The 17,289-nt window shown below is 46.6% G+C and overlaps 1 protein-coding gene across 1 annotated transcript in view; it reads right to left on the bottom strand.

The window, feature by feature from the left end:
* Positions 1-17,289, bottom strand: part of maml3 (mastermind-like transcriptional coactivator 3) — a gene marked incomplete at its 3' end in the record, with an annotated part of 143,661 nt that overhangs the window by 61,046 nt on the left and 65,326 nt on the right. Inside the window, exons 2-3 of the mRNA XM_080462800.1 lie at positions 11,788-12,540; positions 9,070-10,017 (exon numbers count right to left, since the gene is read on the bottom strand). Of these exons, the coding sequence (XP_080318926.1) occupies positions 9,070-10,017; positions 11,788-12,540 (1,701 nt within the window). The remainder of the gene's footprint in view (positions 1-9,069; positions 10,018-11,787; positions 12,541-17,289) is intronic.

Below are 17,289 nucleotides of genomic sequence, written 5' to 3'. Positions count from 1 at the left end.
GTGTGTGTGTGTGTGTGTGTGTGTGTGTGTGTGTGTGTGTGTGTGTGTGTGTGTGACTTGGCGGACACATAACCGGCCATCAACAAAAACAAGGTGATTAGCTAGTTAGGGCAAACACATTATTAAGTCTAAAAGGAGGCGCTGACCTCTCGCCAACTGTTACAGCCTGTCGTTTTCAACATATCTTCAAAAAAAAATAAAGAAATAAGGAGAAAATAATTGCATTCTGTTTATTCTAGGCTAAAATCCAGTTTGCACAACACTGATAACGTGCTGTTAATGCAATCTGCAGCTGAGCCGTATGCCGTATTTATCACTTAACTACACACAAGTACAACCTGCTTATAGCGTGCAACATTTGGACAGAGACAGGCTGTCGCATGGACACACACACACACACACACACACACACACACACACACACACACACACACACACACACACACACACACACACACACACACACACACACACACACACACATCTTGTAGTTGCCATTGATTTGGGCTGCGAAGTGCTGTGGGCAATGGTTGCCATGGCAACCGGCAGCCGAGCAAGGCAGCCAAAGTTTGAGCTGGCATGCGGAGAGCGTGTGTGTGTGTGTGTGTGTGCGTGTGCGAGGTGCTGGCGGGGTGACAGCAGTCTGTTTAGTATTCAGCCTTCTGACTGAATCTCCCTCCCTCCCTCTGGCCCACAGACACAGCATAAGAATGACCCCCCCCCCCCCACACACACACACTTGGTTGTGCCTACTCCTCTACACACACACACACACACACACACACACACGGCGACACTCCTCGGAGAGCAGCCTGTTGGTGGAGGTGAGTATTGATATTTCCTCTCCCACCCTGTGTTCACACCCCCAGGGCGTGTCGAATGGGTGGAGATGGTCTGTCTCAGTGTGTTTGCTCTGGCGCTGTCGGAGCAAACCAAACACCTTTGCTGGTCTGTGTGTGTGTGTAGTTGGGTAGTGCGTCAGGGGACCCTGGGAATCATTTTCTCTCCCGCTGTTCAGACACACACACACACACACACACTCAGACATCATATAGATACATAAACACACACGTGTGCCCAGTCTTATCTCGGTGCATTTGCATAATAAACTGCCGTGTGTATTTACTGCACACACAAATGCAATCTTATGCAACTTCTTGCATGTACACACAGTTATATCAGTCCAACAGGCTGCACCAGATACAATGCAACACACACACACACACACACACACACACACACACACACACACACACACACACACACACACACACACACACACACACACACACACACACACACACACACGTTGAACTAGCTTGCAGAATTTATTGCAGAATTCGTCCTCGTTTACCACGTGCTGCAGTTTGCATGCCAGGCCACTAGTTGGTGCTGTTATTTTAATGTGAGACACGCTCCTTTAAGCATGTTTTCTTTTGTCGTATAGCTCCAGTGAGTATCTGCCATATGTGAGAAAAATGTCTGCACATTTCTCTAAATAGTTAATAGCAATTTTGACTGTTTTTGCTGTTTTTGGTCGCTATAAGTAATTTAGTTTTTTTCTCTTTACCTCTCCTAGTGGTTTTTTATCTATTACAGCTTTTTTTTTTTAAATATCTATTTCAACTTCTCAGTTATTACACATGTTTTTAATCTTGCCTAAGAAGATTACTGTGCAAATAAAATAAAGTAGGATTACATTCTTAAATGACATATAACTTTCGGAAGCTACAGGGAGGCCATGACAGAGCGGGTATTTTTCCTTTTAAGCAATTTATTGATTTGGGCTGTTTTAGCCATAGCCTGACTTATATAGCCGTTTAGTCAGTGTTAGCCATTTAAGCAAATTTATTTCTTAAGTTACATGCAACCTTGATTTGAACCTGTGTGACTGATTTGAATATTCTGTAAAATGCACATTAGTCCATTTTGCTGTTATGTGTTTGAATCTTCATTGTGCTCCTTTTCAATTATGAAAACATTCCATGGAATGAAATCTGAGAAAAAAGAAAATAACATGATTACATGGTTTCATTTTATTATTATTTTTTTTTTTTTAGGTTTTAGCCATTGTAGTAGTTTTATCCATTTCACTTTGCTTTTTAGTCATTTCAACAGTTGTTTCAGACAGTTTGCCAACTTTATCAATTTTTACCCTCCTAGACATTTTGGCTGTTCTATTTAATGTTTAGCCCGCCTTCTAACTGGAGCACGTAAGAGGGAGCACATAACACCCGTTCTGGCGTGTCTCCACTGGCTGCCTGTGCATTTTAGAATTCGTTTTAAGATTCTTTTATTTGTTTTTAAATCTCTGAATGGTCTTGCCCCGCCCTACCTCTCTGAGCTGCTCCACCCCTACACCCCTGCTCGGTGCCTCCGGTCAGCTGATCAGCTTCTTCTGGAGGTACCGAGGTCCAAACGAAAGCTCAGAGGGGACAGGGCCTTTTCTGTTGCAGCCCCTCTGTTGTGGAATGAGCTCCACTGCCTGTCAGACAACCCCCCTCACTGTCCACTTTTAAAACTAATCTTAAAACCCACTTTTATTCCTTGGCTTTTAACCATGTTTGAGACTCTGTCCCTGGTTTTATTGTTGCCAATCTATTGTTTGTTTATTGTATTTCACTGTTTTTACTCTTTACTCTTTACTGTACTTCTTTATTTTAGTCTTTTATTGGAAAGCACTTTGGCCTCAGCCACAACTGTTTTAAAGTGCTGTATAAATAAAGCTGACTTGACTTGACTTAGTTCCTCTTTAATGTTTTTAGCCATTTTGGCACTTTTTTTGTAATTACTATTATATTTGTTATTATGATCATTATGATTATCATGATTATTGTTATTATTATTATACAGAACGTTCTGCGGGTGGTCTGTGTTAACACGTTGCTGTACAAATATCTACACATACATGATACAGGTTATTGATCAAGGGAGACAAGGAGCTCTGAGCGCAGGGGAGGCTTATGAGGTGGAGGGAGGAAGAACAGCAGAGGGAGGAAGAGGTGGAAGAGAGGGGAGAAGAAGGGAACAGGGAGTGATGGACAGTTGTTTAACAGGAAGCACTTCGGAACAGAACCAGCAAACACTATGGAGGAAAAAAAAGCCCTCCATACTCATGCCCCCACCACCTCCAAAAAGTATCTGGAAGCAACTCATCAGCTTAAGCCTCAACGTGTGTGTGTGTGTGTGTGTGTGTGTGTGTGTGTGTGTGTGTGTGTGTGTGTGTGTGTGTGTGTGTGTGTGTGTGTGTGTGTGTGTGTGTGTGTGTGTGTGTGTGTAGGTTAGGTGTGGAGGTAGATCAGGGCAGGAGAAACGACTCGTCCTCACGTCTTCGTCCTCACGTCTTCGTCCTCACGTCTTCGTCCTCACGTCTTCGTCCTCACGTCTTCGTCCTCTTCCTCCCCCCCCTTTTTTTTTTGCTTCATGTGCTTCGTAACAGAATCCGACAGGTATCAAATTTCCCCTTCTAATAACTTTTGATATTCAGGAGGAAGTCGGTGCGATATAATGACCAACGCACAGACTCAGGAGACGGAAATCTGAAGATTTTGCTTAAAACTTCTTAAAACTCAGACGAATTTTATATAAGAAGGTTTGTATTGTCAAATGTGATATGTGCCACCAATCAGAGGACGGAAATCTTCTTTGTATTGTACAGCCTAGCATTTTAAGGCTGTTAAAGCCATAGGAAATTAAAAAAAAATAAAGCACATTTCAAGGACAAAGACAACATATTGTATTTAAAAGTGTAATATATTTTTGTTAAATGTAAAATCTAATTCCTCTCAATGAAAATAAATCAAAAGAGACACTGTTTAGTCTTGCAGTACCAGTTTACACCACCAGGAGGTGTCATGAGTCATTCAATAAAGCAGCAGGAGGAAAAGTTTGCGTAACAATATTACACAGTGATAAATTCCACGCAAGGAGGACGTTTACGCCATCTACCAACCAAAACAAGCCAAAGACGGATGTTAACGTGACTCAATACTGCCACCCGGTGTACAACAGTGAAACGCCACTGTCACACAGAGACGCTTTTCGGGAACAATTTGACTCTCGTGTTTGTTTGCCTGCAGAAAATTAATAAAACAAAACTGAAACGATAAACTGAAATGATCCTGTAATGGTGTCACGGTGGAGGGAAGGGTGTGTGTGTGTGTGTGTGTGTGTGTGTGTGTGTGTGTGTGTGGACCTTGTGGAGGTCCTCAGCAGAAGAGGATGAAGAGAACACGATGAGAGGTTTTACCTCTGGAACGATGGAGGGGTGGAGACGGCAGAAGCTTTATCGGAGTGTGAAAGCCTGTGGGTGTTTTTCCAAAGCCTGTTTATTTGTTGAGTGAATGTGTGTGTGTGTGTGTGTGTGTGTGTGTGTGTGTGTGTGTGTGTGTGTGTGTGTGTGTGTGTGTGTGTGTGTGTGTGTGTGTGTGTGTGTGTGTGTGTGTGTGTGTGTGTGTGTGGGGAGGGCTGGTGTCGTGACTCACAGGGCTATCATCCGGCTCCTCCGTGCTCCTCAGCTAAAACACTGCGATCTCCTGCACATGGCTCCTTCACACACGGTCAAACCTCCCGCTCCGATTCATCAGGCCGACAGCAGCGCCGCTCCTCCGAGGCAGCAGCCGTCAATCTGCTCTCAGCCAATCATCACTCAGACGGCCCCGGAGACCCGCCCACCAGCCTCTGGCTTCACACCACTGTACACACACACACACACACACACACACACGCACACACGCACACACACCCCGGGCCTCCACTTCCCCCGCCTGCTGCATCCACCGAGACATCCACCGCCGTGGTGACGGTAACCGCGACAACGGGCATAAATTAGCGTCATGGTGATATGCAAAGCGAGGGAGCAACAATTAAAGCTTGACTAACGAGCTTTTGAGGAGCGAGGCTGAAGTTTCCCCAAGCAGCTGCTAACTGGATTAGCCTACACACACACACACACACACACACACACACACACACACACACACACACACACACACACACACACACACACACACACACACACACACACACACACACACACACACACACACACACACACAGAAGGAGAGGATGGAGCCGAGAGACAGTGATACTGTTGCACCACCTGTGAGGCTACACACACACACACACACACACACACACACACACACACACACACACACACACACACACACACACACACACACACACACACACACACACACACACACAGTCAAAGGCTAATGCAGTCTCATGTACAAACAGCCAATGCAGACAAAGGAAACAATCCAGGATCGTTTCATACAAACACAAACAAACACCCAAACGAGTCTCGGCGCGAACTGAAGAACACGTTGGAAACAACACGCCACGAAGCTGCTGCGCCGCAGCGTGGTGTGCATGTAACTGATTACTTTCTGATGGCAGATGCTGGCGGCTGATGTCTCCTGATTTAATACAATTTTTGCAAATCAATCGCGATCGATATCTCATCTTTAAGAATACTCGAAGCGCAGTTCAGTCTGTACTTTGTGGTATATTGCGCAGCGCTAACGTGGATGTAGCTAAAGTTAGCTGTTCAGCACTTAGAAACAATAAGTACTGTGCGTATTAAAGGCTGTATGTGTGTGTGTGTGTGTGTGTGTGTGTGTGTTCCACTCGGTTCAGATCCACTGTGAGTTAAATTAAAGCGCCGCTGCATCTTTCCATCGTTGGACGTGTTTGTTTGTTGTCTTTGCCGTATGTTATGTTGTCATCATGTTGAGGATTGCTGACCTTGACACCACAAGGATTTTCTTGCAGCTTTTTGTCTGCCACGCCTACAGTTTGGGCACAGATGGTTGGGAAAACTCAAAAAACCAAAAGAGCTAATTGCCAGACTCTTTGGTTGTTGTTTTTAAAAAGGGCTGATAAATATTGCCAGTTGGCTTTCAATTTAACGTGACCCACCTCTGCAGCAAACACAATTCAGCTCCTCCTGGGACTTTCAGTCGGTGGATTTCGGGGATTTGTGAAGAAATGCTCCTCCAAAGCAATAAGAAAACATTATATAACAGCTTTCTGCAGTCTGAGCAGCATTACAGCTGACCTGCGAGGGTAAAATCAGACGCAGCTCCTTCAAGTATCATCCATCACTGTTGATTTTCTGCTCGTATTGACAAAAAACAAGAGGGGAAAAAACAGCTATTTTTTTCCCAGATTTTCCCAGGTTTTATAGCTCATGTGATTTGAGATAAGTGACTGTTCACAGAGTCGTTACAGGCGAGCTAAATTCACGCCCAAATCGAGGGTGTTTTGCATTTCAGACGCTCTGCATCGTTCACTTACTTCTCTCTTTCCAGACCCTTGACTTTCTTTTTAATATGCTCCATCCTCGCTCTACAATAAATCTCTCACTTTCCCCATTTGCCTTTCTCCTTTCCTTTTCTTCCCCTCTCTCTCTCTCTCTCTCTCTCTCTCTCTCTCTCTCTGTTTCTCCTCGGCTCGCTCAGATAAATCTCTGCCTCCCCCCTCCTCCCCTTCCCGTCCCCCTAAATCTATGAAGCGCTCTCAAACATACATGTGCACACACACAAACACACGGCCTCCAGGCAGCAGCCACAAAGGCCTCATATTAATAAATCTGCTCCTTTATTGGTGCTGAGTGTCTCTGGCAGAGGGAGGGAGGGAGGGAGGAGACGCAGAGATCACTGGGGGTGGAGGAGGAGGGGGGGGGGGGGGGGGCGACTGACTGGCCGTATTATCAGAGGAAAGGACACCATCAAACGAGAAGGAGTGCGAGCTTTCACTCGTTTAGGTGTACGTTTGTTAAGACGCCGTCCACCCACGCCGCCGTCCGTTGTCCGCCGGGCGTCTGGCGAGGAAAACTCACCGCCTGAGGTGGGCTTCACGTAACGACGGCAGCGAGCTCGGCTTAGCGCTTCAATCTGAGCCATCAGTCAGCTGTGACAGATTGAGGATATGAGCTAAGGAGCCGTTTAGCTTTGGTGTTTGCTGTGTGAGGAGGAGGAGGAGGAGGAGGAGGAGGAGGAGGAGGAGGAGGAGGAGTGGGGTGTGGAGGGGAGAGAGGCTATCAGTGCTGCTAGTGTTGCAGAGGCATCAATACACTCTCGACAGGCCATTTTCCGATGCCTATTCCCAGCCCTGGCTTGTTGCTGGGGCAACTACCGCCATTTTACCTTCCCGGCTGCACCTCTGGAAGATTTTTTGAAAAGAGCCATCGACGCTCTGTGAGTTATCCAGAGGATTCTTGATGTGAAGGCCTCAACAAAGCATCCCCATCCAGAGTCTTATTTACTAGAAGTCCAGCCTTGCTCGTTAGTTTTCACTCCAGATGTCTCGGACCCCCCCCCCCCCCCACACTGAAGAACGAGACCTAAACCCATGAAGCACCATGATCAGTCCGGGATTATTTAAATTAAAACCACAAATGTCCAACATATTCTCATGGCGGTTGGGCAAAAAGTGTGTCGGTGCTTTTAATTGATCATTTCTTTTTTTTTTATTTAAAGCAAATTTCAAAATTACTTTGCAGGTAAGAAATCTGAAGCCCTTTTCACATGACAACGGTGCCTGGAGTCACGGAAATGCAACTGTTTGGAAAAACGGTTTCCAAGGTGGAATTTTTTGAAAACGCTGCTCCTGCTCACCACGGCCGTAGTAACTAGTAGTTGTGCACATACTCAGTAGCTGGACAATAACAACAAAGTTTCCTCCAAAGAGTGTCATGACTCCCGGTCCATATTCTCCTCCTCCGTACTTTTATTTTGGCAGTCACCGTATTAACAATCCAACTTGCTCGCCTGTCCACTAGAACGTCTGTGTTCTCCCATTGTTTATGTTTATAGTGTATTGTTCTCTGCTGCATGTGTGTGTGTGTGGTTTCATTACAAAAACAAACAACAGCACCAACTAGTGGCCCAACATGCAAACTGCACTGTTATCTGTGCTGCTGCCGTTGCCATGGAAACATAAAAATGATGCGTTTTCACTTGAAACGTAAATGGGGACTGAAGCTATTGAGTATTTGTTTCGGAGAAGAGAGCAAAGATCTTCTCTAGATTATGTTTAGATTAAAGCTCGGGGGGGGGCAGGGGTTGGGGGGGCAGGGTTTGGGAGGGACCCACACCATAATTCCCAGAAGCCTCTGGTTCTGTTTGATGCTGATGGTTCTTAAAATACTGGCTGGTTGTTTGGTTCTGCAGCAGAGGAAAGCAGCTTCAAGCAGACACTGGTCTGCAATAACGGTCAAGATCATCTGCATAAAACTTTACACATCAGGTTTCCTCCTGCTTGATTATCGTTTCATATCGCATCCAAATTACTTTTCCACTTCTTGCTGCCTCTTTCCTGATTTTCTGACATGTTAATGCCGTTTGATTGAAAGCAAGGCTAATATTTTAGTCAGTTCAATGCCTGTCTGTGGATAAGACACTGAACCACAACGTCCTCCTCATAGTGTTGACCAGTCATGAGCAACAGGAGGCTCACGTACCTTTATTACAGTGGAAGTTTTAATTTAGAAAGAAGCATCATTTTAACCATATTCGAACCATCTGACAGGATTTCAACTGCTTTAAATACTGAACGTCTGAATGGATTTAAAGTAAAACTACCATGTGCATATGTCTGTTTAGAATTAACTCAAATCACAGACATGCAGTGAGTTATTTTCTCTCAGTTTGTGGCTCTAATTCGCAAACATGTTACTGGTAGAAGTACTCGGTTACATTCTGAAGAGCTCTCATGATGATCAAAGTTTCATAAACATTTAATACATCGACCGAGTGCATTTCTGAAGTTTTGCCATCATGTAGTTTGTAAAGAGTGTTAGTTAATGTTATTGAAACAACCGAGTGGACAAACACCGACCCAGAAAATATAACGACTGACAATCACAAACTGTTGTGAAGTCCCATCGCCAAAGGTCACAGGATCCGTCTGAGACATCTGCTCATCCACCCCGACTCCTCATCCACCCCGACTCCTCATCCACACCGACTCCTCATCCAGTTCATCCACACTCATGATATTTCTGTTTTCACCAACCAAACGTAGAGAAGCTTCACCAGCGAGGCGGAGCGGCTTTCTTACCTGCCCGTGAGGCTGCATGCTGCTGTAGTTCATGTTCTGGTTCAACACCTTCTGCTTCATCAGCAGCATCCTCTTCTGCTCCTCGCTCAGGTGGGCCGTCTGCCCCGGGATGGGCCCTTGCGTCTGCCCCGGCCCCGCCCCCTGGCCCCCGCCGCCTCCTCCCGCCCCGCCCATGTACGGAGGCATCATGGGGTTCTTGACCTGACTGTTCCCCCCCATGGGCGGAGTCATCCTCTGCCCAATGTGGTCCACGCCGCCGCCGCTGAAGTGGCTCAGCGGCTTGGTGTTGTTGTAGGACAACATGGCGGCCGTCTGCTGCTGCTGCTGCTGCTTGGACAGAGCGTTCTGGTTGATGCTGTTCGGCTGCTGCTGCCCCATCATGCCCATGTGGTTGTGAGGGAGGTAGTTGTTCATGGGGGCCTTTGGCCCGTTGTTGGGGGCCATCCCGGCCACTAGAGGGCCCTGCGGGGCGTTAAAGGCTTGCGGTGGGTACATCATGGGGCTGTTGGGTTTGTCCTGGTTAAAGGGTCCGGAGTTGTAGGGGCTGGTGGGGGCGCCCGCCGGCGACCAGTTGGCCGCTTGTTGCTGCTGCTGCTGCTTCTGCTGCAGCAGCTTGGCTCGCTGCTGCGCCATCGCCTTCAGCTGCTCCGCCGGAGACAGCTCGGGCGTCACCGGCCCCACGGGCTGACCCCCCGGGGCCACCCCGGCCGCTCCGGGACCTGCGCCAGCCTGGCCCACCCCCGGCCCGGGGTTCATCATGTATCCGTTCCCGGGCCGGGACACCGCCTGTGTCTGAGCCTGGGTGGGAGTCTGAGGGGAGCGGGCCACGCAGTTGTGCAGCGGCGAGCCCGACGCCATGGCGACGGCCGGAGACTGCTGCAGGGGCTGCTGAGGGGGCGTCCCATTGGCAGTGGTGGCAAACTGAGGGCCCGACGAGGAGGGGCGCACCTGGGGAGAGGAAGTACAACACAACAAAAAGCCATGAGTCACAGACTATAAATGGACACTTCAACACGGCGCCAGCAGGACATCAGCTGAGCTCAGCTAAAGACGGCGAGCAGGGAAAAGAAAAGACTCCTCCTCAAACCGTGTCCGTTTGCTTCATCTCAACAAAACACTGCACTCAAAACCTGCGTTTGTGGTTTTATGAGGAGTCTTGTTCCCCTGTGCAGCCCCCCAACAGTTAACAACAACCACCCAATGTTCAGTCATAGTCAAAGATTTACACTCAGTTTGAGTCAGGGTTTTTTTTTTAACTAGATTTATTCCATATTGACCTTTACATTATTGGTCACCACCGGGAGTACACCGTATGATGACGCCAATTTGACTCTTCAATTATCAAATAAACAGATCACTTTACATATTTTTCAAGTGCAATAACTTATCAAAGTTCTTCAAACTTCTATTGAATTTATTAGTTTATAGTTTACTCAGTTTCACTGGGATTTTTTCATAAAACTTAATTAAAATCATCCTGATATCCAAAACGAAAAGTCCTTTCTGCACTTTGTCCAATCAGCTGATTGCTTCATGTCCAGTTCGGTTAGAAGCACTGATGATCTGTATGACACCTGTTAGTGTACAGGGTCACGTCACCGGTCCCTGCTCAAACTTCAAAATGGAAAAGCTGAGGATCAGATGGAGTCGACTGAGTCAGAGCATCTTGTGGGCTGTTCGTGGTCAGCAGTGGCCAGTATCTATCAAACAAGGTCCAAGGAAGGGAATGAGACGAGTCCTGGTGAAGGTTCGAGTGAACACTGACCTGTGTGGTCCGACCCAACAGACGAACGCAGCATGAGACAGCCGCTATTATTGTTATGGATGATGGCTGTATATTAGTCATTGTAAATAAGTTAACACAGCAGAGAGACGTTACCATCAACAGTGTTCATATATGTTCACTTAATATCGCGCAGCCTGACAAATCTTATGCTTTTACTCACTTTAAATACACATAAGAGATTTGACTGTATGATGGGCAATAATGTTTTATTAAATACTGATTTGAGTACAGTTTAAGTATAACTTAAGGTTAAGATTTCCGATTCACCAAAACTTTGTTGAATGTCCGGGATACGGTTGGTGTGAGATTGTGATGGTTTCTATTCAATATGTTTGATTCATATGTTACTTTTTAGATTATATTAGCTCACATTGCCTTAACTTATATTCTCTGTTTATGTCTGTTATGTTTCACATTATTATATTTGAACTCTGCATGGAGGTCTATACTGCATTGCTGTTGGTTGGTTGTTTGGTTTATTAGTTGGTTGGTTGGATTTTTGGTCGATTGTTTGTTAGTTGTTTAACAAGTTAACTGAAAAAGTCTTCGACATATTTTGTTAAAAATGGTCAGACTAACATAATCGTACAAGGAAGAAGTGACTTATTTTGAAGGATCCAAATGAAAAATTCGGACTTGAAAATTAAAGGGAAGTTCTGAGTGGATTTTATTGGAGTGTGGGAGGTCGACTGACTACATGCAGAAGATGAAAGGAATACATTTGTGAAAACCTTCAGGAAAATAGATCCAAACAACGACTGATGGCAGTTTTTCACCTTTTTCGTGTGAAAGATATTAAAATAAGTGTGTGTAAGACATTGAAATGATGCAGTATTGCACCTCTAGAGAAACTATCGTGACTTTGAGCACATGTGCAGGTGTGATTCAGGTGTACCAGGACCTCATGTGGACCCTGTTGGAGCAGCACTGACCTGTGGGGAGCCCATGGGGACCTGTGGACCGCCCTGCGGGGGCTGAGGAGGAGGGGGAGGCAGCGCGGCTGCCGGTGTCGCCGCCGCCGCCCCTCCAGGTGCCGCCGTGTTCCCTGCGGCCTCCTGCGGGCCCGGCGTCTGATTGTTGGCCGGCCGGCCGAACTCGGCCTCCTTCTTGTCCTCGAAGTCCTCGTTGAAGAGGTCGTGCATGTCGTCCTCGGGCACGGTGTTGGCCAGCTCGTCGATCAGCTCCTGCCACTCCTGGTCGTTCAGGTTGATGTCGGAGAACAGCTTGTTCTGGTTGGACAGCGACTGCGGGTCGGACGACTCCATCCCGCCGCCGTCGTCCAGCGGCTCCTGCTTCAGGTCCTTGAGGAGGCCGAAGCTGTCCTCCAGGTCCAGCGAGCCGTTCAGCTTCATGTCCGACAGGTGACTGCCGCCGTTCTTGCCCAGCTCATCTGGACCGCGGCCCACGTGGGTGCCGTTGCTGTTGCTCGTGTTGTTTCCGGTAGAAGTGTTGGGCCCGCTGAGTAAAGGCTTGATGTCCATCTGGTGGTGCAGTGGGGAGATGGGGGGCACATTGTTGTTGTTGTTGTTGTTGGGGAGGCCGGTCAGAGAGTCCAGACCGCCGGAGCCCTCCTTCCGAACCCGTTTGGTGGTCGGCGAGTAGCTGCCCCCGTCACAGATGCCGTTCTGGTCTCCGTTGAGGGGCGATCGCGCGCTGTCCAGTTTCCTCTTCACGGTCTCCTGAAGCTGCAACACACAAGACAAACAAGGACCATCAAACAACTGGAGGCCAAAAAAAGAGAGGGGACGTGTTCCCCGCAGGAAGTTTTCAGGAGGATTAGCGACGGAAACGACCGATCGATGAGGCTGCTCCTGTTCGCCACCCCGACAACGGTCAAGAGGCGGCGCGAGGTGTGCTGAAAGTCCAAACATCACCACGACAAATCAATCGTACTCCCAGTCTTGCTGAAATAATGACCACAGCGACGAGCGGTTCCGTGGAGCGCGGCCGCCACGCAACGCGCCGCCGCAATAGATCACGGTTGACACATGATCCATACACAACATGTGTGAACTGCAGATTAATAAACCTTAACCAGGACAGCGTGAAACACACTTTTACTGCCTCCAAAGAGTTTTAAAGTGAAAACTTCCTGAATCTGGGAAACAATGAGTGATGAACAAAGCTGAAGGTACTGAAGGAGCAGAAATTCAATGAATGAATGAACGAGTGAGTAAATGACGCTACAGTCAACCCTTCAGGAACCTTTGCAATTATTCATGTGTCTTCTGAACTTCTAGCTGCACACTGATGACAAACACAAGAACATCATTAATATTTCAGATCGGAGGTGCTGCTTTTATGAATTGATTGCATTTGCTATTCTTTAAAATATGAAATTACGCCATTTCGAATCTGCAGAGCCTGCAAACACGGTTATCACAGTTTGAAAGTGTAAGAAATGTTCATGAACAAACCACTGGACACAAACAAACCCCGGTGCAAACAAAACATCTGCTTTATGTTATATTCAGTGAACTGTACAATTTACAGCAGGACGTTGTTGCTCTGGAGCATGAAACTAATCATTGGAGGACATCCAGTGATATATTTACCCAAACAAGACACATTTTTAAGGTATAAACGGTATAAACGTGTCACTTTTGGGGCAGTTTAATGATATACAATGTATTTTAGAATGAGAAAATGGCACAAAAGTGTGTTTTACACTTTTGTGTAAACAATGAAATGTACTAATATGACAGACGGTTGTGTGACATTTCTAATGAAGCAGTTATAAAAGGTTCATACCAGTAAGTCCATCCCTGCATCTGCTGTATTACATTATATATTAATAATAATTACCAATGAGTCTGAGGCCCTGTTCACATGACAGTTCACGCCAAAATGCATAGTTTTTCCATTTTCATTTCCTAAAAGTTTCACATTTATATGGTAACGTTTTGAAAATGACGTTGTCATATTGGGCCACTAGTTGGTGCCGTTGTTTGTTCTTGTAATGAAACCACCCACACAGGCAGCAGAGAACAATCTGCTGTAAACATTAAAGGGAGAACACAGACATTCTCGTGGACAGACGACGAAGTTGGATTGTTATTACAATGACTGTCAAAATAAAACTACCAAGTCCCAGGAGAATATGGACTGGGAGTCATGAACATTGTTCTGCAGGTAATAGTGGATGTGCAGAAGCAGCGTTTCCACCGTCTGCAAGGAGACGGAGCCCAAGCGTTTTCAGAAAGTCTCATTTTTGCCCGTTTTAAAAGAGTCAGATCGTTTTCTAAAAGTTCAACCCTTGGGAGCCCTTTCCAAAAAGTTATGTAGTCGTGTAAAGAGACACCCAAAACGCTACAAAGGTTTTGCATTTTTACTTTTCAGACAAACAAGTGGGTGATTGGTCTTTTCAATGGGTGGCCAGAGTGCTACCCACTGCTCCACCGTGCTACCCGCTACTCCGCCGCGCTACCCGCTACTCCGCCGTGCTACCCACTGCTCCGCCGTGCTACCCGCTGCTCCGCCGCGCTACCCGCTACTCCGCCGTGCTACCCACTGCTCCGCCGTGCCGCCCTCAATCCAAAAGGTAGAATTCTAATCTTCACCGTCAGGTTTGGACTTTGCATTATATCAACTGAAAAACCATTCCAGTCTTTTGCGACCTGCATAACTCATCTGCACGCGTGTAAACAGGCAACGCGGCAGTAAGCCAGCAGCTCCGTGTGCACAGGTGGTTTTCTGCACAAAGAGTAACAGATAAAAGAAGGAGCTGCAGTGTCCCCCCCCCATCACACCATCGGCCAGAGAGCAGATAAGCTGCACATCGTCACCCCAATCTTACTGTAGCAGCGGCAGCGTGCAGGACTTAACGTCTCAGTGTCTCTGCCGGAGCCCAGACGAGATAACGACAGGGTGGCTGCCGGTGACGGTAATCACTGTCATAGACCTGGGTGGGAGCGGAGGGGGGCATGGTGGGGGGGGCACAAACCCAGACCGAGTGACGGACACCAAACCTTCTACGGAGCCGACCGACCGCAGACAACAGAACTCCAAAAATGCCTCTTGGGTTTCACCTCAAACCCTCAAAATAAAGCGAGTGGACACGTTAGGAACTGTTCTCACGTGGCGGCGCTGACGGGAATAACTCTGCTGTGTAATTGTCAGTTGGGGGTATTTTCTCTGAGCAGCTCACAATTGTGTCGAATTGATGATAAAGGGCTTTCAGCTCAGTGCAGTAATGATACTTTTATCATTTCTCGGCTGGAAATACAACGTGTGGCGGCAGAGGTGGGAAGAGTACACACACTCCCCACCACTTACTTAAATACCACTTATTTGTTGACCAGTCGACCTCGGCAACAAAAAATTGGTAAAAATAGTCGAATATCAGAGGCGGGAACTCACATTCTTTAAAGTTTACTTAAGTAGCATCTAGAACACGAGATCATCAATCTGCAAATGGTTCAGAACATCTTCAGTTCTTCTGCTCCCCAACAGAAACACAGACAATGTTCCACCTTTTGATTTTGTTTGTCTTTCACTTGTGAGACATTTTGTCTGACGACACAAATAGAAAGTGACTGTATTAACTGGGAAACGGGATTTCCCAACTGGTAACAATCCCGAGCTGCCAGCTGATCGCCTCCACCGAGGAACAAAGGAAGCGAAAGACGGAGGTAAATAATTCAAATGTGCAACTACCAAGAAGAAGAAGAAAAAAAAAAAAAAAAGAGTAGAGTGCGTCATAATTTAGGTTTCTGTGCAATTTCAGAGCAATTTAATAAACTCTCCGTCTCAATTTCACTCTTAACTCCGGTTAATTTCGATCCCTAATGAAGTTGGCAGAGGAATAGCGAATGCTATTAAAATGACGGATGGGAAACAGGGACCTCATTTATGAAAGGTTCCCAGGGTACGAATTTCACGCTCCCACATGAATCTGAGCAGGAGTGAGATTCACACAAAAAATAGATGATGTTCAATCAAAAGCTTCACTTCTAAATAATAAAAAAATAAATAAAAAATGTCTGCCACTGATTCGCTTTTATTTTCATGAATGAGGGACTCTTGAAGAAGCACACAGAACTTTAACTGAATGTTTTTGAAAGCAGCGAGATTTCCTCCATGAAGTGAAAAAATTGTTAAAAATATTGATTTTAGCACGAAGCTCGGATCATCATTCGTGGCTCCGACGGTTCAACGGCACAGAAAAGGCGAAGAAATGGACACGTATCGTTTTGTTCAACGCGAAAGCTCACGTGTCGGCCAACGAGAGCCATTTATACGCGACTTATTCAAACGGTGCGCGTTTCCTGCGCATTAGCATTTCAAACGGCCCGCGGTGAGAAGACGAAACAAAAGAGAGGAGCGAGAGAAAACGGTGGCTCAGAAGCGGCAAAATGTTTTGTAAAATCCACACTGTCGGCTGTCACATGTGAAGGAGTCAAACGCACAAAGGAGGCGCCGGCGATACACGCGTGTGTGCAAACGCACGCTCGGCTCTTTGTTATTCAGATGGAACGACAGACAAAATATATTCAGATTGTATTCTGACCCGGAGGTGGACCCATTCAAGCTGGAGGAGAGAGACACACACACACACACACACACACACACACACACACACACACACACACACACACACACACACACACACACACACACACACACACACACACACACACACACACACACACACACACACACACACACACACACACACACACACACACACACAAATAATCCTTTTTTGACTTTCTTGGTTTACTGAAGTGTGAATGTGTGTTTTCAGTGGTTTTGTGTGTGTGTGTGTGTGTGTGTGTGTGTGTGTGTGTGTGTGTGTGTGTGTGTGTGTGTGTGTGTGTGTGTGTGTGTCGGGGTGGGGCTGTCAGGTTGACTTCCTCCTCTGTTCTCTGCAATGACTGACAGTCAGCCTAATTATCTTTATGACATGATAAACACTGTTGGTATTGACAGCCAAAACTACAGTGTGTGCGTACATCTGTCTGCGTGTCTGTGTGTGTGTGTGTGTGTGTGTGTGTGTGTGTGTGTGTGTGTGTGTGTGTGTGTCTGTCTCAAACTCAAAATCTTGCGTAGACATTAAAGGAACAAGTGAGAAAAGCCCAGGAAAACACACATCTCCACTGTCACGACACGGCTTCATCCGCCGTGTGTGTGTGTGTGTGTGTGTGTGTGTGTGTGTGTGTGTGTGTGTGTGTGTGTGTGCGGTCCTGCAATCAATGGGTTTAAATAATTCAGGTCTGCTGTGTGGGTTTGTGTCTGCCTTTGTGTGTATGTGTGCATGTGTAAGTCTGTATGTTTGTTTATGTGTGTCTGCATGCCCGCGTGCGTGTGTGTGTGTGTGTGTGTGTGTGTGTGTGTGTGTGTGTGTGTGTGTGTGTGTGTGTGTGTGTGTGTGTGTGTTACACAGGCTTTCCCTAAATGCCAGTGACTCATGTTGATAATAACAGACTCGTCTT

Source organism: Lipophrys pholis (genome assembly GCF_963383615.2).
Source record: "Lipophrys pholis genome assembly, chromosome: 5".
NCBI classification, from domain to species: Eukaryota; Metazoa; Chordata; class Actinopteri; order Blenniiformes; family Blenniidae; genus Lipophrys; species Lipophrys pholis.
The sequence above is the reverse complement of the archived record's forward strand: the minus strand, read 5'-3'. Positions and strand labels throughout refer to the sequence as shown.